The sequence below is a fragment of the Phalacrocorax carbo genome, chromosome 4 (assembly GCF_963921805.1).
Source record: "Phalacrocorax carbo chromosome 4, bPhaCar2.1, whole genome shotgun sequence".
In the NCBI taxonomy this organism is placed as follows: Eukaryota; Metazoa; Chordata; class Aves; order Suliformes; family Phalacrocoracidae; genus Phalacrocorax; species Phalacrocorax carbo.
The window spans coordinates 39,852,675-39,877,272 of record NC_087516.1 but is presented as its reverse complement, the minus strand read 5'-3'; the positions used below and the strand labels follow the sequence as shown (position 1 = coordinate 39,877,272).

General features: G+C 39.6%; 1 protein-coding gene and 1 long non-coding RNA gene across 2 annotated transcripts in view; one reads left to right on the top strand and one right to left on the bottom strand.

Moving 5' to 3' along the window:
• Positions 1–4,140, bottom strand: part of VEGFC (vascular endothelial growth factor C) — an 81,851-nt gene extending 77,711 nt beyond the window's left edge. Inside the window, 4 exon segments of the mRNA XM_064449676.1 lie at positions 3,716–3,947; positions 3,949–4,033; positions 4,036–4,110; positions 4,113–4,140. Coding sequence (XP_064305746.1) covers positions 3,716–3,947; positions 3,949–4,033; positions 4,036–4,110; positions 4,113–4,125 — 405 coding nt within the window. The 5' untranslated portion in view covers positions 4,126–4,140.
• The window catches only part of LOC135313067 (uncharacterized), a 33,221-nt gene continuing 12,531 nt past the window's right edge, over positions 3,909–24,598 (top strand). The window contains exons 1-4 of the long non-coding RNA XR_010372655.1: positions 3,909–4,098; positions 15,322–15,445; positions 17,458–17,589; positions 20,749–20,846. This is a non-coding gene — a long non-coding RNA (uncharacterized LOC135313067). The remainder of the gene's footprint in view (positions 4,099–15,321; positions 15,446–17,457; positions 17,590–20,748; positions 20,847–24,598) is intronic.

Below are 24,598 nucleotides of genomic sequence, written 5' to 3'. Positions count from 1 at the left end.
TCAGATTTAAGATAATAGTAATAAAAAGGTGTCTCAGCTGAGATAGCATCCAAGATAAATGGAGCTCAAGTAAGCGCACCTGTTTTCATTGCAAAAAGCAAATCACAAAATCACAGCACAAAGACTGTTCTGTACATCATTGCTGTCAGTCTAACAAGGCCCCAGTGCCACTTTCAGGGATGCACTTTAGAACAGGCAAATACATTTTCATTTATTATTCCCATTCTAATAGGTAACTAAGAGTCTTTGCATATAGTTTTAGACATCTTCAAACCACGTGGGACAATTGACCAATATTGCTTTTGTATAGCCACATAATCCTAAAGGTTTGACTATGAAACAAAACGAAGGTGCAGCTACGGCAAACCCTCCCAGCTTGTGGCTTCAGTCCAGTTATTGTTAGCATACCACTGTTACCATTATTGTTACCATAATAATCTACTCCTGCTATTATTACGCTATTACCAGTAATGCGGTCTAGGTACATGCTACTGTCACACCTTCATTTCAGTAACCACCTGCATAGTCCCTCCAGTTTGTTTTGAAACTTTCAGCAAACAAACAATAAAGAATTATTTAAATCCTTTGCCCTCCCAGATAGACAGTATATACTCACTGCACACTCCCAGTTCAAAACTACCTAAAGAACAAGAGCCAGACACTAAATGCTTTGTAAGAGTTACTGAAATATCCATAGGCAGTATAAGGAGCTAAAGTTTCAAGTCACCGGTGTTGCACAACTGCTCACCCTCTCCTTGCTGCAGCTGCCCCGAGCATCCCTGCTGGGCAGTGGGTCCCTGCCAAACCAGGGAACTCCAGGCGCAGGAGGGCTGATTCCCCTGGTCTCACCTTAAGCAGACAGAACTGAAATACCAAGTTGTCTTCCCCAGCAGGCCACCCAGACAGAGAGAGGGAGCCAGGGGCTGCCCTGCCTCCTGCCCTGCCAGGGAGAGGTGGGTGCAGCACAAGGGGGTCAAGAAGATGAGGCAGCCCCCTGTAATGCAGGAAATGTGAAAGAGGCGATTTACAGGCAGGATTCATTCCCATCCCACTGAGCAGACACTTCAGCTGAAAAGTATTAATCTGGGCCCTGTAAACTGGTTAAATAATGAACTTTACCCTTAGGCTGAAAAAAAAAAAAATGGGGGGAGGCAGTGTTGCACAAGCTTATCAGTGCCCACTTGCTGCAGAACAAGCCCTTGCAAGAGCTGTGTATGAAGAACTACTACTATTTATATCTGTAACGCTTCCAAGTTGCTGCAAATCTCTAGGACAAGATTAACACGTAACACTTACTCATGTGCATAAAAATACAATACCCTTATTTTCTCCACAGCTTTTCTTCCTATGTTGGAAGAAAACTTGATTCACACTTTTAAAAATGTTTCTAAAACTGAAGTTCTTAAAACACAAGCAAAGAGAAATAAATTTATTGCGTAAAAAGTCGATCCCAAAGGCTGCACGGCCTGCACTTAGGCATCAGGTTAATATGCAGCAGTACAGCATACGGCTGGAAAGTGAAAACAGTGGAAGCACAATATGTATGAATAGAAACTCAAATGATCATGCATTTTTCATTGAAGTTAAGAAATTTCAAGCAGATGACTTTTTACTGACAGTATAATCATATTTTCCTTGAAACAATTACTTACAGTTTACTTACTTAATCCTTTCACAATGATGTCAGACATTCATCTCTGCATTCTCTCATCACAGGCACAAATATACACAGTACTCACTCAAACAGTTCCAGCAAAAGCAACAAACTCACAACTAAAGACTTCCAACATGACTAAGTCTACTTGGATCCAAAGTAATTCTTTCTCTCTCTCTCCCTACTACTCACCAGTAGTCAGGCACAAAAAACCTTTTTTTTGTTAACGTAATCGCTTAACACATGCTATCCCACTCGCTTCCCGCTTCCTCTGGTTTGCTGACAGTTCCCTTTTCCAGGGAGCACTTGCACTTCTGCACAATGCGCTGCAGTGGCAGCTCCCAAAGACTCTGACATTTCTTCGAGAAGCAGAGTGACTGTTCGCAACACGTGCATGGGAACATACAGCATCACTCAGGAAAATATCTTCAGCTGTTCTACCTCAGCAGTTTAGACGTACATCGTGTGCGCTGTACTCCAGTTTGGATTCTTTCTACCTTTTCAGCAGAAGCTGTTCTGAGGCTTTACAACTCAAACACCAGTTTCGCCCAGTAAATAACTGACTTACAGTCATGGGCTGGAAAGAATTGAGGTATTTTTACCCTTCACTAAGTTTTGCATTTTTTTTATAAACAGTGTAAGCCATAAGAGTAACCAGCTGAATTGATTTTATGTTCCTACTTAAGTTTGAAAAATACTTCATAAACTTTTAAACAGTATCATCTCTAGTGTTCAGAACATTGCAATGTAAGCAACCGTCTGTAATAAAAATATTTAAAGAGACTCTACAGTATACTTAGCAACCTTTTCCATGCAGAACATTATATGAAAAGCATGAATTCTGTGAATATATAGTCCACAAGAGTTTGAATACCTGAAATAAGTTCAGCTAATGTACACTATCAAAACTTGACTTCCCATGTAGTTACAGTAAAGTCTCCCAAACTTCTATTCAGTAAAATAAACGGCACAGGGGAAAAAAAAAAATAATCAGAATATCAGCTTAACTTCTAATCCACACACTTTTCCCTTGCCCCATACTGAAATGAATAATGAATGAGCTGGGTCATGATTGCTTTCAATAAGTATGTCAGAAATCTTCAAAACAAGGAGACGAGTCTAAGTAAGAGTTGTCATAAGCTCAGACATCAAAGGTCTTCCTAATAACGCCACATGCTTATACAACCACATACTATGCATCATTTTTATGCATCAGCTTACTGGGAACTGCAAAACCACAAGTACCAAAGGTAGTTGAATTCTACATTACGAAACTTCCTATGCAAGCAAAAATTAACACAGAATTGGAAGTATTAGTGACTGGAACCTAAGCATTTAAGCCCAAAATCTTCACCGTGCGCTGGGCAAAATGAAAGTTTTCAGACTCGAGCGTCACCTTACACCTCCCGTCAACTCTGTCACGCTGCAGCAACTCATCCAAAGCGCCAGTAACTCCAAGAGACTTTGCAACAAACGGAAAGTCTCGGGTTTTGTTGTCCTCGTCCCCCCACGCCTCCCTCGCCGCTTCGTTCCTGTGCACAGCTGCTCCCCGAGCGTTCCTCAGCCCCCCCTCCCGCGCCCCCCGGCTCTGCCCGTCCCAGCCCGCTGCAGGACCCCGCAGCTTCGCCCGCACCGGAGCGGCCCGGGGTGCAGCTCGACCCGCCCGCGGGTCGCGCCCCAGCTGCCGGCGCCGGGAGCGGCTGAAGCCCGCGGGTCGCTGCCCGGCCCGAGCCCCGGCCGGCACCGGCGCCGGCACCGGGAGCGCTCCCCGCCGGGCAGCCCCAGCACCACGGCAGGAGCAGAGCCCTCGGGCTGCCCCTACCGATCAGGTGTTTTCCGCTTCTTCGTAAATACGGTTGTTCCCCCTGTAACCGTCCTTCCAGCGACCCTGAAATACCAGAATTTTTTTTTCCCCCTCCTTAAACAAATCCTTCCCCCACTTAAAAAGGCTTCTCCCAAATATTTTCCTCGGTGGGATTTCCAAGCGGTCCGTTCAAAGGGACTCGGAGCCGCACGCCTGCAGCGGCGAGGTGGCATCTGCAGCGGGGGCACGGGGCTTACCTTCGCCTCCCCCGCGTCGGGCTCCTCCTCGTAGTACCCCTGGCCGGACTCGTAGGCGGCGGCGGCGGCCGGCTGCCGGGGTCCCAGCAGCACGGCGCCCGCAGCAAGGCAGCAACCCAGGGAGAGCACCTCCAGCAAGTGCATTGTGCACAGACGGCAGGGCGGGCGCGGAGCGGGGCCGCGGGGCACTTGGAAGAATGCAGGCGAAATTATGAGGCTCCTTCGCTTCCTCTCCCCCCTCCCTCCCCTCGCAGTATCCAAGGCAGTAAAATCCGTGCGATGGAGAAGATGCGGTAGCAGCAGCTCCTAGGCGCCTGCAGGGGATTTCCCAACTTTCCCAGCCGCTTTGCAAATTCTCACCAAAGTTATCCGGAGTTTGCCAGGTAAAAACCCACCAGGAAACCGGACATCCGAGGCCGCGCTCACTCAGGAGCAGGGGAGGTGGAAAGCGCAGAGAGAAGGAGGAGGAGGAGGAGGAGGAGGAGGAGGGAAGGAAGGGGGGGGGGAGGGAGGGAGGGAGAGAGAGAGCGCGAGGGGCAGAGCGGGACCGAGTGGCCGCCTGCACCCGGGGAGCTCCCTTCTCCCGGGCCGCGCCGGGGGGCTCGGCTGGGCTCGGCTTGGCTGGGCTCGGCTCCGCCCGCCACGGAGGTCCCTGCGGGCGCCTGTCAGCGGCAGCGCGGCCGGGGGCTGCGCGGAGGCGGCGGGGGCCGCGCATGGCGAAAGCGCCCTCTGCCTGCGCCGCCGCGCGGCGAGAGGGGGCCGGCGGCGACCTTCCTCCTCCTCCTCCTCCCGCTGCTACGGCCGCTGCCGCGGCGCCGCCTGCCGCCGGCGCTGCGCTGGCGCCCCGGGGAGCAGGTCGCGCCGCACCGCGGGCAAAAGGCCGGGCGGGTCGGGTCGCGTCGCGGCTGTGCCGGGGAGGGGAGGGGAGGCGAAGGGAGGGAAGGGAAGGGGAGGGGAGGAGAGGCGAGGCGAGCAGGCCCGAGCCGCCCCCGCACACCCCCGAGGGGCACGGGCTCGTCCCGCCCCGAGCCTCGGCTCCACGGAGATGAAGCCCGCCGTAGGTCCCTGCCCCGAGGGGAAAGCGACGCGGACGGCGTGTTCCATGCGGCTCTGAAGCCGAAGGGTAAAGCACACGGAGCCTGTCTGAAATCGTGCAAGAAAATTCCCCTTAATCCTAATCAGTTACTTGTTGAGCAGTGTTGGGAGAGCATAGCAGGCTTGTAGCTTCTTATGGCCAAACAGGAAAGATTTTGCCATTTTAGAAACTCTCTGAGTGCCCCAGAGAGTACTGTATTTATTTGTAGCCTTCCTATCAATGACATCTTGGAGACATCTTTGAACAGAAGTTACACCCGGTTCACAGCCCTAAATAAAACAGAGCATAGATAGCAGCTAGTTACAGTGTAACTGCTTAAAAGTTAAAAAAAAGTCAAAGAGTAAAACTGAAAGAGATTGCGCATGGCTAACAAAGTAACACACTACAGCCTGTAATCTCAGCTATGCAAAAGGAAAAAGTCCTATTCCCTGTTATATTATTTTTGCTCGGTGTGAACAGCTTTACTGAACCTTGTGTAAATATTTAGGAAGCTTCTGAAGTTGTTCTGCATCACTTCTATACGTCTTTTGGTAACAAGACTGTATGGGAATGAACTGTGGGGACAGATCCCTGACTGCCTTGGCTGGGTGCTGGCAGTCTGCTCATGTTACATTGCTCTTATTCTTCTTTGGGAATCCCATTATGTAACTATTCAGGGACTGACATTCTGGGGGTTATGCATAAAGGTGTCTCTAGTAGGCCTTTAGGTACCTCCTGTCCTTTTTGATTTATTTCTTATCATTTTCAGGATGGTATGGCAGCTTGCTGCTAACACAAATCATTTGTTTTGATGCTAGGAAGTAATCACTGCATTTGCAATCAGAACGAAATCTAAAGTTTAAATAGAGCTGCATTTTAAAAGTTTTTATAGTTACTAGAAAGTTAATGAAGCACTAACAGTTTTTTAAACATCTTCACAACACAGTAAAGCGATGAAGCAAAGACAGTAGTAGAAGTCAAGCTGAACAGGTATGAAGATATAAAATAGTGTACATAAATTAAAAGTCTGTTGTTCTTCAGTGGACCCTTACAGTGCTGTAGATCAAAGCATGGGATTAAAGCCTGAAGAGAGCATAGTCCAGGATGCAAAACCCATCTAAATAGAAACACAGCATTACTGTTAAACATGTTAAAAATCTCCCAGAAACATCACAGACTGGTGTAGAAAGCAAGTTCTTTTGCAGCACGTTAATAAAATCTGCCTGACAAATCATGCACAGATAATATTGTTTCAATAACGGAGCGCCACGCAAGAAGCGCCTCCCCGTAACTAAATCACAGAGCAGGATGGAACATACCGCTCCTGCTGTGCCATCATAATATCAGCTGGGTTCATTATTTATTTCCCCAGTTCCCCAGCACTTTCATTCTGTCCCTTTCCCCCCTCCCAATTCATAGAACATCCATCACAGGATCAAAGGCTTTTATGCAAGAAAGCATTTCTACCAACCGCTCTGTATAGCAAGTTTAAAGTGTCATAATTGAAAGCCAGTAACCATAGTCGTAGTGCCTTGAGTCACAGTCTAATCACAAGGTTTTTAAAATAAAGTGGTTGAAATCTATGGTACTTTTTGTCTTCTGTTTACAACCAAATAAATATTCCATTGGCTCTGGGACACTAAGATTTTCCTCAATTCAGGCTGTGTTTCTTTCCATCCCATAAGAGATGGCTAATTTAAAGGTTTACTGATTTAAAAATCTTTTCTCCTTTCCCCACCACCTAATAATTAATATTTCTCCTCTGGTCTTCAAATCAAGCAGAAATCAGCCTACAGGACAATTAATTTAAAGTTCTAAGTGGCACTTAGAATACTGAGAGTGGACTGACCTTATAAACACAAATGACTAAGAGATATCCCTACCAGTGTAGAGATACAGGTCTAGGTCTTGCCCTGTTATCTTCCGATGGCAACAATGGCTACTACTGACAAACAAAGGAAATTTTTTCTGTCAGATGTAAGATTCCTTCAAATGAATTGTCCTGATGTTTAGAATTGCATATAAAAAACCCCAGATGCCATTCTGTTGTTCAAGTTGGTGTAACATACATCTGCAAAGCACATTCCTCTCCTGTGTCTAGAAATACCCAGGAGGCTCCTTTCTGATATATTCTGCTTCTGAAGCATGGATGTGTTTCAATACCTGTTTCCCATCATCTCCACTCATTAGCAGTACAAAAAGTCAGAGAGGAGCCACTATAAGAAATGCGAGCTGAGAATGGGCAATAGAAAAGTGTCAATAGCAGCAAGAAAAATCAGTAGCATGCTACTATATTTGGTCTATTTCCTTATTGTAGAGTTAAATGCAAATGTTAAATGTTTTCTTTTCACGGAGTGTAATTTCCATTCTCCTTATATTTAAACGTTTGTGTGAGTCAAACCAGTCTCCTTTGCATTCCACTCTTAAATAGATGTATAGAGGCATGCCCAAGAGTTAAATTTACAGATAGCATGGTTTGCTTTTTTTTTGAACACACATAATCTTGTGTGGAATTTAACAAATAAGTGGAATTTATATTTAATGTAAATCTCAAAGGTAGAAACCATCGTTCCCTGGGTGCAGCAATTCCAAAGACTATGGAAGTGCCATTCTCGAGCCATTACAAAAGATGAAGGCACTGTAGTAAGCTTCAGTCCTTAGTTCCTCTACAGATGATAGGACTCCCTCATATTTCCTCTAATGCTTAAAAGCACAGGGGGAAAAAAGCTCTGGATATTGATCAGTGTCTTAAATATCAAAGTCCTATGTAAATACTGTACATGAGCCTGATATGTATAGGGAAAAAAGAAAGAATAAGAAAAGGCATTTCAGAGCCAGTGCCAAACCACTAGAACAACTGCTTACTAATGCATTTTCTGCCAGTTGAATCTTCCAATCCCAAGTTTTATTCCACATTTCTTATCACATTGCTTATCCACTTGGAGTAACCAGTTCTATGGACGAGAAGACTTAGCTACTGAAAAAGGATGGTACAGTGGATTTCAGGCTGTAGTCCACTCCTCAACCCCTCTCTTCACATAAAACATATAGGATTTAGTGGAAACATTTAGGAGTACTGCCGTTTTACTGATCATGTGCATAATGGCCTTCCTCAGAAACAGATTTAAAAACATGTCTTTTTTTGTACAGGCCCTCATTTAGTATTTCCTTATATGATCCTAAAAAAGGATCTAAGCATGGCGGCTTGAAGATCATCAAAAGCAACTGAAATCTTTTGCTTAACTTTGACCAGGCATCCTCACTATAAAACTTAACCCATGGGAAACTGTTCTACACCAAGGCTGCAGCTAGGGATCCTGAAACATAGCTTTATCCATTCATTTTCTCTAAAAATATTGCCAGGACAAATAACATTAATTCAATGAGAACATCATCACTGCTGCAAAATCGTCTTCTGCAGTGCTTGACCTAGCAACCTGCACTTTATTATCTAGAATTTTTTCCTTCATTTGGTATAAAAGTTTGTCCCTCTTGAAAATTAATTAACAAGGCAAGAATCCTTAGTCTCCAGCCCTTTGATAGGAGTTGATATTCAGGAATTACAGGATTACTGATATTTCTTAGTTCTCAGGGATTCTCTTTCTAAACTGTTAAAATCAAGATTATTGGCATCTAACATCAGAATTTCTCTATGCTACAACTGGAGGACTGCAATAGCAAAAGACCCTTGCAACAATAAGGGGTTAGTATGATGCAACAATGGACAGCACAAGGCAGCATCCCAAGAAAAGTGTTTGAATGACCCAAAGCAAAGCACATATCTTTAAAGCTGCCCTAAATTTAGAACGGAGAAAGCCTTAGCACACATTTTATTCAGCTGTCTTACATTAGGATCTTTCTTTTTACCATAATTTTAATTCCCAGGTATGCAGAAAGCACTGATTTAGCGTCATGTGCACTAATTAACCTCTCCACGTAGTGATGTTGTTCATTGTTATAGCATCTGACTATAAACAATAAAATGGCTGATTGCAAATTTATGCTGCCTCTTAACTGAAAGCTGAGCACAATCGAAACTGTGTATAACTGAAGCCATGTCACTGTATAATCAAATTTAGAGTCAAGAAAACTTATTAAGATTTAATGGCACACGACCACTACACACACAAAAGCTTATCATCTCTCGTACCTTCCTGCAGCAGTCTTCCAAGTGGCAATCTACAAGATAAAGAACGTATTCAGAATCTTTTTCCCCAATTATAAAACTTTGGAATGCCAACAAAACAAACCAGTCCTCAATCAATTCAAGAGACATTTCTATATAATTGCTAAAACAATGGCAGAAATAATTATGTCTAGAAAGAGATGCAGTTTCCACTAACTTTGTTCCTGCATACCTCTCTTCAGTCATACATATTCTGCTGCATTCCCCCACATGCTTTTTCAGTGCTTCAAACCTTCTGTTCAATATTTTGCTGTTCTCAAAATTAAGAATATGCCAAACCCTTCAAATGCAAATTGCTGAAGTATTAAAACTTCAAAAAAATTGTCAGACAGTATTGAGACAAATTAATTTCCAAGCCCATTACTGATTATTACTGATTCTGATCCTCATTTTCCTTTATTATTTAATAGGTTTTCCTTACAAAAATCAATTATTTTCTCCTACGTAATATAGACTTTTACATATTTGAACATTTATCCTTCTTTCCTTAGCCATCTTGTTTTAAGCTAAATAAGATCATTTTTTTTCCATCATTTCTGTGTAGGTTTTTATTTTGTAAAGGTCTGCTTATCCTTATAACTGTCATTTGAATAATCTTTAGTCGATCTAGGGGTTCTTTGAAAGATGATGCCCAACACTGAAAAAGGGTACTTCAAAACTAACCCGTGTTGTGCAGAACTAATGGGAGCAGAACAAAAAAACCCAACCCATTCCTTGCCATGTACATTCCCACATGGTATTTGCCGGTTAGGCAGATTCACGTGCAGCTTGCAATCAGCTGTAACTCTTGGATATTTTTTGAGGATTTTCTATCCAGCCAGATATTCCCTTTCCTGCAGTTGTAGATCTGACTTTTCCAACATAAACGGAGCACTCGCACTTTGCAACAGAACAGTATCGACTATCTCCTTTTTTTTTTTTTTTTTGGAGTAATTTCTTGACTTTATTGAAATTATTTCCTATTTTAAGCCTACCTGTCTGTGCTGTCCTTGCTAGCTAGGTCTCATCTGTAAATGTAATCAAGTAAAGGTGTATTCCACCTATGCTGCCCTTGATTCCTTGTGGTCAGCAACAGCATTGTTAGTGACCTATTGCAAGGTTTGGCTGAAGGTCGAAACTTCCCTCCTGAAGTGCTGGTTCAGAGTACAGGGTTTGATTCAGTCTGTCTTACCAATTCAGAAGCCAAAAATGCCAAAATGTGGGGACATTTGGATCTGAGATTCCTGCTTAGGCCTATCTTCATTTTTCACAGTGATGAAAATAGTTGGAGATTAGTTTAAAAATACACCAGGTAGCGAACTTCTGGAATTTGTTGTTGAGGAGTTGAAGGCAGACAACTGTGAGGTTTAAAAATGGATCAGACAAATTAATGGAGATCAGGACCATAAACTGATACCAAAAAAAAGGTAGGAGTAGAGGCATTGCATACCTAATTCAATGAACAGACGCTGGAAAAACATGCAGGAAATGGACTGCAGAAGCAGACAGTCTTGTGTGCTCTCCCTAAATAGCATGTTCAATTGCAACTGTTAGAGACAGAAAACTAGATAGACAGTCTAGACGGATGGCTTGTCTGAGCCAATAGGACATTTCTTATATTTTGACGGAAACCAAATCAATTTCTCATTGATTCAGGTCCAAACCACAAAGTAAATTTGTTCTTGTCTTTTGGTCTCATGTTCAGACCATGTATACTTAGTCATAACAAAAATACTTGCTTTTACACATCATTATTGCTCCAGAAGTCAGTCCAGCAGATAGGGTTGGAAGAAAGTACGCAGGAAATGCAATCTGTAAAATATTCTTTATAATCTACAATGAAATGAATAAAGAGTGCTATTGCCATCACCATTGAAACTAGATTTAATCATTCCATCTTAAAAAGAAAAAAATCTAAACCAAAAACCATGTATCTGCTTTTTGGATACATATCACAGAAAAACACTAAAGCAGCAGATTATATTTTTTTTAACAAATGATAAGACAAAGCAGAATAAGAAAGCTACATACTAATTTTTGGTCAGGAAGTTACCATTACTTATAGTTTGAATTGGCACCATGCTTAACTTGGTTACTAAGAAAGTTTTGTTCTCTGCTAAACAATTGCTTAATAAAAAACATAACATGTTCCCTTCAAAAAGTTGTATGATTTGTGCTGAATCAAGAGTGTTATTGTTACTATCAGACGTAAGGATACATCCTGGGCACAAAACCAGAAGAATGAGAAGCCACCATCTGTAAGAATTCAAAATTCAATCCCTGACCTTTTCATTTTCCAATGCTTAAAAAAAAGGCAATGACAAAGAATTAAAGGACAAAGGTGCATTGATACGCAGATTGCATCAGAGGCCGCAAGCAATTCCTTCCTTCACTGTCTGGCCAGGAAATTTCATTTTCCTAAGCACTCAACACTGGGTGACACAGATCTAGTTCCCTGTGATATAGTGGATATAGTGAAAGCTGTGCTAATTTCCCCCCTTATCATTAATGAATTTATGTACTAAGAGACATTCTTAGACCAGTTCTTGACTGTTTCTACCTTTCAGCACAACCTGTTAATCTATCTCCTTTGGCCAGTCTCTTGACTTTCAGCACTTCAGGCTAGACTAGGCAGCTGGTGCATGCAACATAGAACCAGATCATCACTGGGCAAAGCAGCCTTCAGTACAGCACATCCGTCGTCCTTCTGGTTGCTTATCTCTGTAACCTGAATTTAAGCAGCTACTACTGATCTAAAAAGCGGGCAGCATGCTGGGCCTAATCTATTTTCAAAATTCCTATCCCATCACAAACCTACAGCTATACTCCACAGGGACACTTCAACTAATCTGGCCCAGCGTAAAACTCTTAAGTGCAAAGGGTAGAGCAACAGACCATTTTCAGTAGTAGGTTCCAGCTGTGGAACTCAACCTAATCTTCTCTATTGATAATGAATATAAGCCTGAGTGTATTCAAAACTAAAAACAACCCCAGCTTCTTAGTAAGACTCCCTGCAGCGATGGCATCTTCCCAGGGTAACCAGCTGATCCGGATAGAGAAGGAGGAGGTAGACACACAAGCATATAAAACAAAAAAAGGCAAAATTTTCAGGTATTTTATTAAAAAAAAATAGGTCCTAAAATGTGGATTATTACATTAAAATAATGTTTGGAAGTTACCTTTGCTTACCTTTTCTGCTTTAAAATTTTGGGTGGTCATAAAGCCAGCTTTGTCATCACCTTTTTTGGGAGCCAGATTTTGTTCTTCCTCCCTAGTAACCCCAGCAGGTTAGTCATAACTGTGTTCTAGTCCCTTTATATAACTATAGGGCTGCTCACAGCTATCTCACCTAAACAGGACAGAAAAAATCCTGGTCATACTGCCATCTTACTTTACTGTTCCCATGAGACGGGACCAGTCAGGAGCAGCCCCTGTGACGCAGAAGGTCTGCAGGATGAGGGAATGCACTGGTGCTGGGCTCTGAGCTGGCCCAGCTGTGGAGGTACAGAGGAGGTCAGGCTGTCAGAGCACATGGTGAAGCTCAGTGAACCCAAACTACATGGCACTGCTGCTGCCTGCCACAAAGACAGCCACAAGAGAGATGATACAAGCTATATTATAGTTTTAAAAGCATTTTTATGCTTATGAGGGATTGCAGATAGCAGACGGCTGCACCACACACTTTCTGCTCTTGGGTTACTCCAAGTAACTCTCTAATCTCTTATAACAAAAATAGATGTTTACTGGTGGATCTCTGGAGTTCTAGCATTCTAGCTGGTAAAATTACATAAAAATTAAAATAGTCCAAAGGGGTATTTGTTTCAACATGGTTCTGAAATGAGTGTTATATTCACCTGGTAGGCTATACGTTTATAGTCCGCAGTTTGCACTGAAATCTTCAAAGCAGCCAGAGGGAATTAGGAGCAATTATTAATTGTAATTATATCCTTTTATATTTTAATAGGTTCCTTTCAAATCACATCTGATTTTTATAAGTAAATTTTCCTTTTCTTGCTCTTATCCATGCACATAAATGATTTCTCCCAAAAGGATAGGACTCTCTAACTCAGATAAAAAAGAGATGTATTCATGTACTGATATTAATAACAAGGCTGTTAACGTTCATAGGAGGTCTTGAAAAATCATTTGAGTTTTAAAACTATGGAGGAAAAGTGTATTCCTTTTTTTCCCCAACTGAACTTCAAAGTCTAGACGTTACAGTACAGTAGTTTCAAGGGTTTTTCTGCATATTTATTGTGTGACCTATTGTTTAGTTAAACTATGTAACAGATGCCTTGTTAAATAATAATGCTGAGCGCCAGTAGGAATAAAACAACTTTCTGAGTTCACTCTACTCTCAGTCAAGGTCAAAAAAAGCTGGGACTAAACTCGGTGAGTTTTCAAAAGCTTACCCTAAATATACAATATCAAAGTTCATAATCAAGAAGGCTCAGTTCATCAGTCAGCTTCATGTTTGAACAGCAGTGGGAGTAATTATAACACTACTCATTCTTTCAGGTTGGCTTGAACACTTGACCTTATAAGCAAACTCCTTTTTTTCCACCTCCTAAGATGCAAAGCCAAACCATTTGATTTTAACAAAACAGAGCTGCCAGTTTGACATTTCAAAGCATATTTAACTGCTTTCTTTCGTTAAAAGGATAGTTTATCTTAAAAATAGAAATTTACAGGCTATTTCTACTAATTTTTACCAGGCAAAGATTAAAAAAATAAAGTTTCTGCTTGCTTGACCTTTTCTTCAGTTCATCAGTTGAACTGTATTTGTTCCAGCCTCCACAATACACAGAAATCCCCAAATTCATGCAAATGCCAGGATGCCTCAAGGGCACCGTTGCCTTTATATTTTTCTTACATCATGCCAGCATTCACAGACTCACACGGGGCCAAAGAATGTGAAATCCAAAAGGAGAATTACAATTGTTTTCAACAGTAGTCATGTGTGGGCAGATATTCAGCAAAACTAACCACACCCGGAAAGAGTAAAACAAATGGAAGAGGATCTCACCTTCCTTTTGTGGTCCCAGAATTAAGGTTCTAAAGCCAAATGTCTGGTTGCCCATCGCAGTCAATGAAGAGCAATAGGCCCCTTCCAAAGGAGAAGTCATTCTCCATTTCTTTGGCACTTACTTTAGGACATCCATAAAACACGTTTACTCTCTGTTGATAGGGGGAGACTATACGCTAACTTTGAGATCCCTAAAGTTATAGAAGTCTCATGCTGAGAGTCTACATTGGAAAATATGTCCCTGCAGAGCCCCAGCGCTGTAAGGGGATGTCCAAGAAATATAGGAGGAAAGGGAACCAGAATTTAAGTGAGGTGAGTAATTAAATCCCTGAAATCAGTCTCCAATTTGGCAATTTGACTATAAAAATGGAGCAAAGGTAATTGTGGCATACTTGATAAAATGAGTATTTGATTGTTGTCTGAATGACTTCATGCTTTCATTTTAGAGCTTACTCATTCTTTTCAGCTCTTTATTGAACAAAAATTGAAAGATATGATAGATCTCAATGTTTAGACATCTTAGTAGGTTTTACTGGAGAAATATCAAATTAGTGGAAAAAAAAATCACATTGCAATTGGCTGAAGTCAGTCTACAAAGTTATAAAGTGAAGCTAATGTCATGTTAGAAGATGGTTAGTGAATGTCCATAAGATCCACTGGTAGTTGTTATCTCAAGGAAAGTTTTACAATTTTAAAGAATATTTGTAATAGTTACCAACTGTATTTGAAAGCGTTTGTTGTAACAGAGCTATTTTTACTAATTCTGAGACACTCAGAAACTAATTCTGAGTGCTTTTCATAATCAGTCATTATGAAGACTGAGAATAAAATATTTATCAGCAGCAAAAGGATTTATTATTTTTTAAAATTTCTTTTCATTATAGAGGGGTATTCCTCTCCATAGGAACACAGTCAAAAACTAATTTATCTAGACAAAAATTACATCAAGAGAGCAAAATTACACTGACTGACAACTATAAATATATATGACTATATATACTATATAGTGAAAAGTCCTTTTCCACCTCTACCATCTGTAATACACTGTGATACCTTGAGCTGGTATAACAGAGCCAGTCTAACTGTATAATCTCTTTCCCAGCAGTACAATATTTACACTCTACTAGCAACCAGAATATGCTCAATAATCAGAAATTAAAATTATTACTGCTCTTTTTCTGAATAATCCATAGTTAGAGCTCTTATAGTCAGGGACAATATCCATACAGGAATCCAAGTCATGCGCAGAAGTGATACTCAAAAGTTTATTTTTTCCCTATATGTAACTGCACTCATCTTTTTCTCCAAATTTCCCATTTTCTGATGTTATCTTACTTTAGTCTGTTTTACAGACTAGTATGTAGTCAAAGGCAACCTCTCAAAGCCCACCAGCTCAGCTACATGGGTAGAGAAGAAACAGAACAGAATAGAGACAGGATTTTGTTTCTTGGATCTGGCCATTAGGTAAGTGCAGTCTTGTCTTTGCTTCACTACTGGGGGAGTTCTGCACAATTGTCCATGAAGGAGAAGGCAGAGTCAAGTCCTAGAGCTACGACGATTATTATATGGAGCCAGGATTTTATGCATTCTTTCTGTACATCAAGCTGGGGAATGTGGTGGGGAGAAACCCCAAGTCTAGCATATGATATACTAATATAGCAAATTAATATCTAAAGTGAATACTTTGACATCATTTTGCCTAACAAAGTTGCTAGCAGCAAGCACCGTTGCCATAGATGCTTTGACACAGCATTGTGTAGATCCGATCCAGGAATTCGATGCTCAGATGTCCATTTTAGATCCTTAATGCTCTCATCTTTCCCATGGAGTGATTTCTATTAAAGCACATTGATTCCTAGCCAAGATGAGTTTTCCACCAAAGACATTTGGACGGTCAAAATCAAGCAGAATAGAAATAATATATTGCTAGGTGATCTGAAATTCTGACTGAATTCTGGGATACAGTCTTGGTGTTATGAAATATGCTGTAGAGTGCTAGGCTTTACTAAGTGAGACAGTAGGCTACTGAATAAATGAAGGCAATCACATTTTAGACAGAAGCAGGGTTGGAAAAGTTTAAAGAGTTGAGGTGGAACAAAAAACAGATAAAGAATAGATTCAAGGTCAGAAAAGAAAGAAAACCCAATTTTCATTCGATCAGTATGAAATCTCTCTAAAGAAACACCAAATAGAGTAATTACTTTATTACTACAAGAGTAATTATTTGATCTTAAAAAGTCTAATTTTCAAATTCTGAGACTACTTTCTCAGGGCATAGTAGTTCCTCACAAGGAAATTCATGACTTCTACAAGTGTAAATATACCTAGAAGAGTCTTCAAATCCTCATGATGGGGCATTGTGCATATTTTTTGGTGGGGGAGGGAGGTGTTTTTGGTGGTGGCTGGTATTTTTTTTTTTTACCCTCCAAAGACTACATGTCAAAAGGTTCTCATTTTACACACCTACACCAAAAAACCTAGACAACATCTCCCCCTGCTTTTTTGCTGCCAACCTGGTAAACTCTGAAAACTAAAAAGTAACTTGGCTCTTTCTAGTTGAAGATCCCTCTCTTATAAAAGATTACTTTGTGAGAGAAACTTGCTAACAATTTTGGTGATGAGATTAATCTGTTATACCTAGGTTGAGTTGACTCTCTCATGGCTCCTTTAGTATTTCAGGAATAACACATTGAAAATATTCTTGTTCACAAAGTGAGCAGATACTGCTCAATAAATAAAGGTTACAGTTTTATCAAGGAAGAAGGAACCATATTTTTAGTTGGTTTTTTTTTTTAATTTTATTTTGTTACCCCACCCCACCCCACAAGAGAGAGCATGCCATTTTTCTTTCCTTCTTCTTGCACTGCAACTACAAGCCTTTACAACATGTATTATTGATAGTCATAACTTTATGATGATATTCATCTAACATGGTAAACTTCCTTGCTGGACTCTGTATGATAATAAGGACCTTTTGTGTGTGTGTGTTTGGGTTTTTTTGTTGGTATTTTTGTGTGTGTGTGTGTGCGCGTGTGTGTGTGTGTGTGCGCGCGCGCTTGTTTGGGGTTTTTGCTTGTTTTTGTGGGGTTTCTGGTTTGGTTTCTGTGGGGGTTTTTTGTAGGTTTTATGGGGCTTTTGTGGTAGCTTTTTGAGGGTTTCTGTGGGTTTTGTTTTGACTTGCTGTTTTTTTGTTTTGTTTTGTATTTTGAGTGAATTGTGAATTATTTCAATAGAACTTTTATATAATTTTAAAGAGTATGTTTATTCCTGGAATTTACATGTGTATCACATAATATAGACAAAATATATCCTAAGCCTGCCCAGGTAAAGAAGTGGGCAGAAGGGTGTTTCACAAGTCTGATTTGATTGTAGGTAAAAACACATTTAACAAAGCCTCTTAGATTATATCAACAGATGAACTACATAGCTAATATTAACTATTAAAATCTAACATCACTTTATTTTTCCTCTTTCAGGCAAGATTTAGGATACTGTTCTGCCCCCCCATAAAAAGAAGAAAAGGAAAAAAAAAAACATCTGAGAAAAAAAAAATACAACCCCCCAGCTGAGAGCTGCTAACCTATGGTTTGCTCATTGAAATCACTATGGTACTGCTTGAGGACGTGAGAAACAGGAAGCATTTTACTCACAGTTATAAAGTCTTCTAAGTTAGAAATATAGATACTGGAGACAAAGAGCATTCCTCTATGTCTGTCGCATTAGAAAGGAACTCCTTTGATTCAAAAACTTAGTTCTGATCATCATTGATCCACGTCCAGGATTATATGCCCAGATCTGCTTTTTGCAGACTACTGTGGAATGGTGTTTTCACCGAGTCTCAGAATTTCACAAACTAGTGCAGAAGCATGCAGATTTTCCTTACTTATAGCGCTATGGTAGTCCTTACACTCTGCATGTATTATGGGATGGTTTTTCAGCAAACCATATGTGAAAACTCCCCACAAGTTGACCCAGTCCTTCTGTTGGAACAAAATTTATGGTTATAATTTAAACAGTGTCGCTTTTCCTTTGTGCATCTCACAAAAATGAAACAAATGGGAACATGACACTATGTTCCAGATACTCTTTCATTTATAGCTAAATATCAATTATTTTATATAAGCAGTCTGATTTTCAGAAGTATCTGGCTTTATGAGAGCTAAGTTTAGTTTCTCTGAATGCAACACTTGGTTTCTCTAATATTTGAGACTCAGCTTAGAAAACTCTGCCCAATATGTCTATACACATTCTCACTGCAAACAGTAAATGTCTACCTCAGAATGAGGAGACTGTACCTATCCACCCAAACTTTCTTGTGCAAGAAATGCAAACTACTCAACTGAATTAATAGCAGAGCAGAAAGAGAGTGCCAACTGAAATACAACTTCCACATGTGAGATCTATTCTTTAGAGGCACTGTACTTTTAATTTATTTAGAATGATATTTTCTTTTACCAAATTATGAATAGATAATAATTCCACTGATTTTTTTTCTTCATGAATTTAGCTGGTCTGCCACACAATAAATTTCACAGCTGCGGTAGTAGCATTTTTTTTAAATGATACCATGTATGTTGCCTTCATATTCTATAACTAAGTAAAAATTAGCACATAAACTTCATTTTGCGTTAACTACAGAGGTTTATGCTTGATTTAAACAAGGTAGTTGTTATTTACCTTTTTCGCCACCTACTTGAGGTAGTAATTCTAGGAAGTTGCAAAGACTATAATTACATTATGACATTCATTATGTATTCTTACTTCAAAGGAGAAAAAAAATCGCGTGAAGTAACATATCTTATTAATCACAGAGATCTGAAACCATCTAATCTTTCTCTATAACTTTGGCTGGAAATCTATTATAATGTCAAATACTATTAGTGAAGCCTTAGCTACTCAACATACGCAACACAAGTTCTTGCGTGAGAATTGAGCCAACAGAGTTATAAGACAATAAAAGGGCAGCAGGGCCTGCGGCCTCTGCTCTCTAATTCAGTAACATGAAGAAAAAGCGAATTCACTAGGAGCTGTCAACTCTGAAACATCTCAGTTCAACATGATTTCACCAAAGATCAAATGGAAAAGGCTAATCTTGTTTTCTAGACACTTAAATCCCATTTTCCCAGGCAGATTTACTCCCTGGTTTGTCCAAATGTGTCTTAAACAGAATATCTTATTCTGAAGAGTCTTTTTTATTTTTCCTCTCCCCCTCTCTAATACAACAGGCACAATAGCACCGAATACATCAGTGTCAAAATTATCGTTTCCAAAGATTAGGCAGAAGGCCACAAGACATCTTTGGAAAGTAGAAAGCATGTCACTAATACTCTTACAGTACATTTATACTTTATGAAAATATTTACTTATACTTGTATATCAGAAATTTTCAGCTTGTTATCCTCCCATACTTGTAGTCATCCTGCATCGGTAGAAAGCAACACAAACCTTGATTAGATCTGCTGGGGCCTCCAAGCTCTTTTTGCTTTTTTATAAATAAAAGAGTGACAGAATTCCAGTTTTACTAATATTTGGTGAGAGTTTTGTACATGAAAAACATCCTGCTGCTCAGTCATATGCACAGTACCAGAATAGTTAAAATTAATAAAACATGTAGCCAAAATGTTGCTTAGGATGTGTTACCCACAGAAAAACTGTAGTTATAAAGATTCTAAATATGGGATTTAAATAGGCATTTTCCCCTTTTGGCATCTGATATTTAACTCTAAAAGCATTGCTTTGTTCTCCTCCAAAGATTTGATTTCTCCATTTCCATGATTTTTCCCTTCAGCAAGATTTTATTTTCAATTCAAAGACCAAAGTGTTAAAATGAAGTAAGAATCTATGTTGTACTTAATTAGCAGGAAAGTTTACCAAGTTTTTATCTGTGAATCTGACTCAAGTCACAGTGTTATAAGAAATTCCACTCTGGATGTAACTTAGTGCCTTGCATTCATTATTTGCTTCGGGAGAGGAAAAAGAAAAGCTGATATTCCAATACTAGTAAAGTCCAAAGTTGACTAAAAATCATAACAAAGTTTTCCACTATCTTCAAACGCCTTAGTCTTGGCAAAATTGATAGCAACATAGCGCCAGCATTTCTCCATCAAGTTCAGTCCTGTACTGAAAGCAAGGGAAGTATTCCTTTTCCAGCTTGGCATACTCAACAACAGATCTTTCTACTTCTTCATTCTATAGGAATGAAAATGTAATTTAAGGACAAGATGAGGCGTACAGTAAGTTGATTCTGTCATTACAAAAATGCTTTCTTTTCCATTTAAAATTTGCTACTTATTTTGAACAGAAGAAAGCAAGCCAAGAATCTAGGCAGGTAATACTATTTTACTAAAAATCTCCCATTAAAAAATTACAGTTGTGTGCATTCAGAAAGGGAGGACAAAGCTTAACTCTTTGTTTTCCCTCTGTTAAAACAGCCTTTTTTTTTTTTTTCCCTATGTAAAACGTCAATGAAGGAAACCGTTAAGGACCTGAAAGGACCTGAGCACATACTTTTTAAAAGATGCAAATATCTGTTTGATGTAATATATTAGTAATTTTTAAACTATGTTGATCAAATCAACATATAATTACCTTCGTGGATAATATGGCCTATATAGGTTAAGTGAGAAATGTTTTAGAATTCTTGTATCACTCCTACCACTAAATAAACAGGTTGGGATGGTAAGCAGTGACTACCACCAGAATACACAGTAGCCTGCGTCACTCCCGAAGAGATGGGGTTTTTTTTGTTTGTTTGTTTGTTTTTTCAGTAATAACCTTTCTGAACCAGAAGTAATTGAGCAGCAAGAAACACCGAAACCCCATAAAGCCTTTTTCAGACAGCTGTGTCCTCAAAGGGGACAGAGAGGTAAGTCATTTTTTTCCAGAGGTAAATTCTGACATTAGGTACAAAATGTTTTCCTACTTTCTTCTTTCCTGTTAGCTACCCTCAAATACTTTTGAAATAAATGCAGGTTGTATGTTGCTTGAAAACACTGGGAAAGAGAGCCTGTCTAGCCTGCTATCACCCTTACAGTGACCAACAGCAGGTGCCTGGGGAAGACAAAGGCACGCACATAGGTATACTTCCCCAGAACATTTTCTAGACCTCAGCAAGATGCAGCTCAAAACCTTCTTGAGCAGAAGTGTTATCTTTTTTTATATAACAGTTTTAAGTTATTTTTCTTCTAGGAATCTGAACCATCACCCTTAAAGATCATGTAAATTTTCGCTATCCATAACACCGTGTGGCAGCTTAGTAATATGTGTGTGAAGAACCATCTTCCTTGGTTTGCTCTGAATACCACTGGTTTTATTTTATGCCTCTCATTCTTATGGTGGAACTGGAAGAAATGCCTATCCACCTTCTCCTCTACACATCTGATTTTGTAAACCTTCCATATACACCTTAGTTTTCTTTATTTTTACCCTGAAGGTTCCTAGTCGGTATGCGTTTTCTTCATGCAGAAGATAGCTTTGTAAATTTGATTATCCTTGTCATCCTTCTCTAAATCTTTTCCTCATCCATAACTGAAATGAAGGGAGAAGGATTGCACACAGTTCTTGTATGTTAGTTGCAGATTTAAATAGTCACAGTGGTGTTTTCTATTTAATTCCTCTAATACATTCCTAATAATTCTTAACATTGATTTCTTTCTTTATTACTAATCATTAAGTCAGGGAATAATCCTTATATGGTTACAAAAATTTGCTCTGAAAGAGAAATATAAACAAACAAACCAAAATCTAAAAACAAAAAACCACATGCTTTCATATTGCAAACCATACAGCTTTTTATGCTAAGCCTATGGCTCGCTGTAAAATTACAGATCCTATAGTTTACTTTCAAATTTAAAAATAAAGCTTAAGTGATATTTTAAGAAAAGTGCCCAGCTTGCTAGTATTGCAAAACCTGCCCTTGATAAGAGGTAGTTTTAGGGTTTTCAGGATACCATTCTAATGCTGCAATGGCTCTTTCTTCCTAAAGTCTTATCTAACTCATACAAACCATCCAGAAACTTATGTGCACAAGCTTCTCAAGAAATAAAGACACATTAATACTTTAGACCTCCACTCTGTGGATAAGAAAAGACTCAAAACTGCATTATAGCACCTGAAGGGGGCTATCACTACTCTTGCTGCTAGAATATGATAGGATGCTACTGTTCCTGTAGCTTTTTTCCTCTTACCCCACTGGACTGAAAGCATTTGATGTAGGCTATGTGATGCATTACGCATTTATGTAAGCTATGCAATGGACAGTAACTTACATTAAACCCCTGTAAGATTCAAGGCAAGAAAAATACACTTGAAGTAGCTCATTCCCCTTCTGTGAGGACTGAAGGTGATGTACTAGTCAGCATATCAGAGGCAGTTTCGCCTAACAAGCAACTGACAGGGACATCTGTCAAGAGTCATTCAACTGACAGTCATTTCTGGAAAATTACATTCACAGGCAAAGATGTGTATATGTAAGATAAAATATTCAGTTGGGTTTGTGGTTAAGATATAGCTTGCTGCTTCCACCTCTCAAAAGATTTATGGTTTTCAGTTTGAGTTCTCTAATATACCATAAAAGATAATTTTAAGAGCTCTTCACTTTGAATTTAGGGTTAGTTAAAAAGCAGAAAATCATAACTGACCGAGTAAGATACAGTCTTGTTGCAAGCCCAATGTTGCCTTTACTTCAGGCATTTGGCTTCTGAAAGCTTAAACCAAATGAAAGAACAATGGAATTTAAGAAATGAGAATGCCTAATTTTGCAGAAATAAGACAACCAACAAACTAAAGCAAATACTAATAAGACCTCTACTTGTAATTAGTGAGCGTGACACACACGCTGAAACAAACCATCACTACAAGTCTTCTAGTTAGATCTAGATGCTCTTTTGAGGACATGTTCTAGGTTACAAAACTCAAGTAACAAATTCTTACATACTGTATTAAGGCTGGTCTGATCAGATTTAAACATGGAGAAAATATAATTTTTTTTTTTAAACCTTCCCCCCTCCTGCTCCCAGTAAATTTCCCTAGAACAGACCTTGCTCTCATAGCTGACAAAATACAAAATATGTGGCAAGGATCTGAAAGACATATTATCCTTCTTTCAGAAGGTATAGGTATGTACACCTCCTATTTACTTGTACTTTTTGGAATCAAAATACTCAGCAAGAGAGGCTATAAAACAGAAAACAGTTGTTACTGTTTAAGCCCACAGCACTCAAACTTGTAAGTAATACGGACTCAGAAATTTCAGTATACTTTTTAATCGCGTTCATCTTACAAGTTCTGTGCGTTTCAGATAAGAGCACTAGCTGTATTAATTACCAAGCTGCCAGTTGTGGCTTCCTGTGGCTTGCCACTTTTCTGCTTCTCTTTTTCAGCTGCCCAGCATGGAACATATATGCAAACACAATTTAAATTACATAAATGGGTCCGTATGCACTGTTGAACCACCAAGCTAATCTGCCTAATTGGGTAGTAACCAACAAGCAGGTAATAAGCCTCATTTCTGCAACTCTTTACTTCTTGGTTAGTATTTGAAGTGCCTCTGAGGCCCTACCTAACAAGAAGAATTCTGAAGTAAATACTAAAATGTGAACTTTCTAGAAGTAGAGTATAATAAAAAAAGAACAGTCAAGAGCTTCTATTACCTTTTTGGAATCCTATGGCATAAGATACTAATACATTAAACATATGCTAAACTATATGTTATGTAAAATTGACCAGTATGTAAAGTGTCTTATGATGGCAATAATATCCATGGTCATGGCTGAAATTCATGAAGTCTTTTCCACTCATTTATTCTAATATAACCATTTAAGAGTAACTAACAGCTGCTGCAGAATGAAAATGCTTGAGTAATGTGGTCTTCCAAAAATTCATTTCACAACTGATGCCCCTGGCTGAGATTACCATATAGCGCATTGCATTCTGACTGCAATTTGTAAGCGGTGTTATTCCAGAGGAATGCATGTGACAGAGACATGGTTGCTGATGCAACATGGTGCTCAAGGGGAGGTTGGGGGCTGGGATGCAGAGGAAAAAAAGGAGGTATTCACTCCTGCTAAAAGTAAGGAAACACTATGAACTTATATTCAGGATATCATCTACCTAGACGTTTATCTCTGCTGCAGAAGGATGGGAAATTATGGTACAGTTTAGCAACTGTCACGGTTGACTCTGTAGCAAAAAGAATGTTTTTATTTAATAACCACCATGAGAGTTGGATAGTGTATGATCTGTATTAAACAAAATAGAGAGGACTACAAGAGTGGGCAAAACCCTGAAGTTACCTGCCACGACTCTGCAGGCATTATGTTGGATATACCACAAGCATCATCTAGCAGGACCTCACAGATAGAAACACTTTGAGATCTTGAAGTGTTTGTAAGAGGGAAGTCCTAAAATTCACCTTGAAAATCCTCTTTCTGCAAATGCAGAAAATAACAAATATTAATCTGTTTCTCTTAACTGAATGTCTAACCATATTTTCCAAATTCTAATGAAAAATAAAGTGAAAGACTCCATCGTATTGAGAAGAGTGATAAATTGTCGTTTGAAGGCAAGGTAGAACAGCTAGAAAGAAGTCACACTGTCAGTGCAAGAGGTGGTAAATGC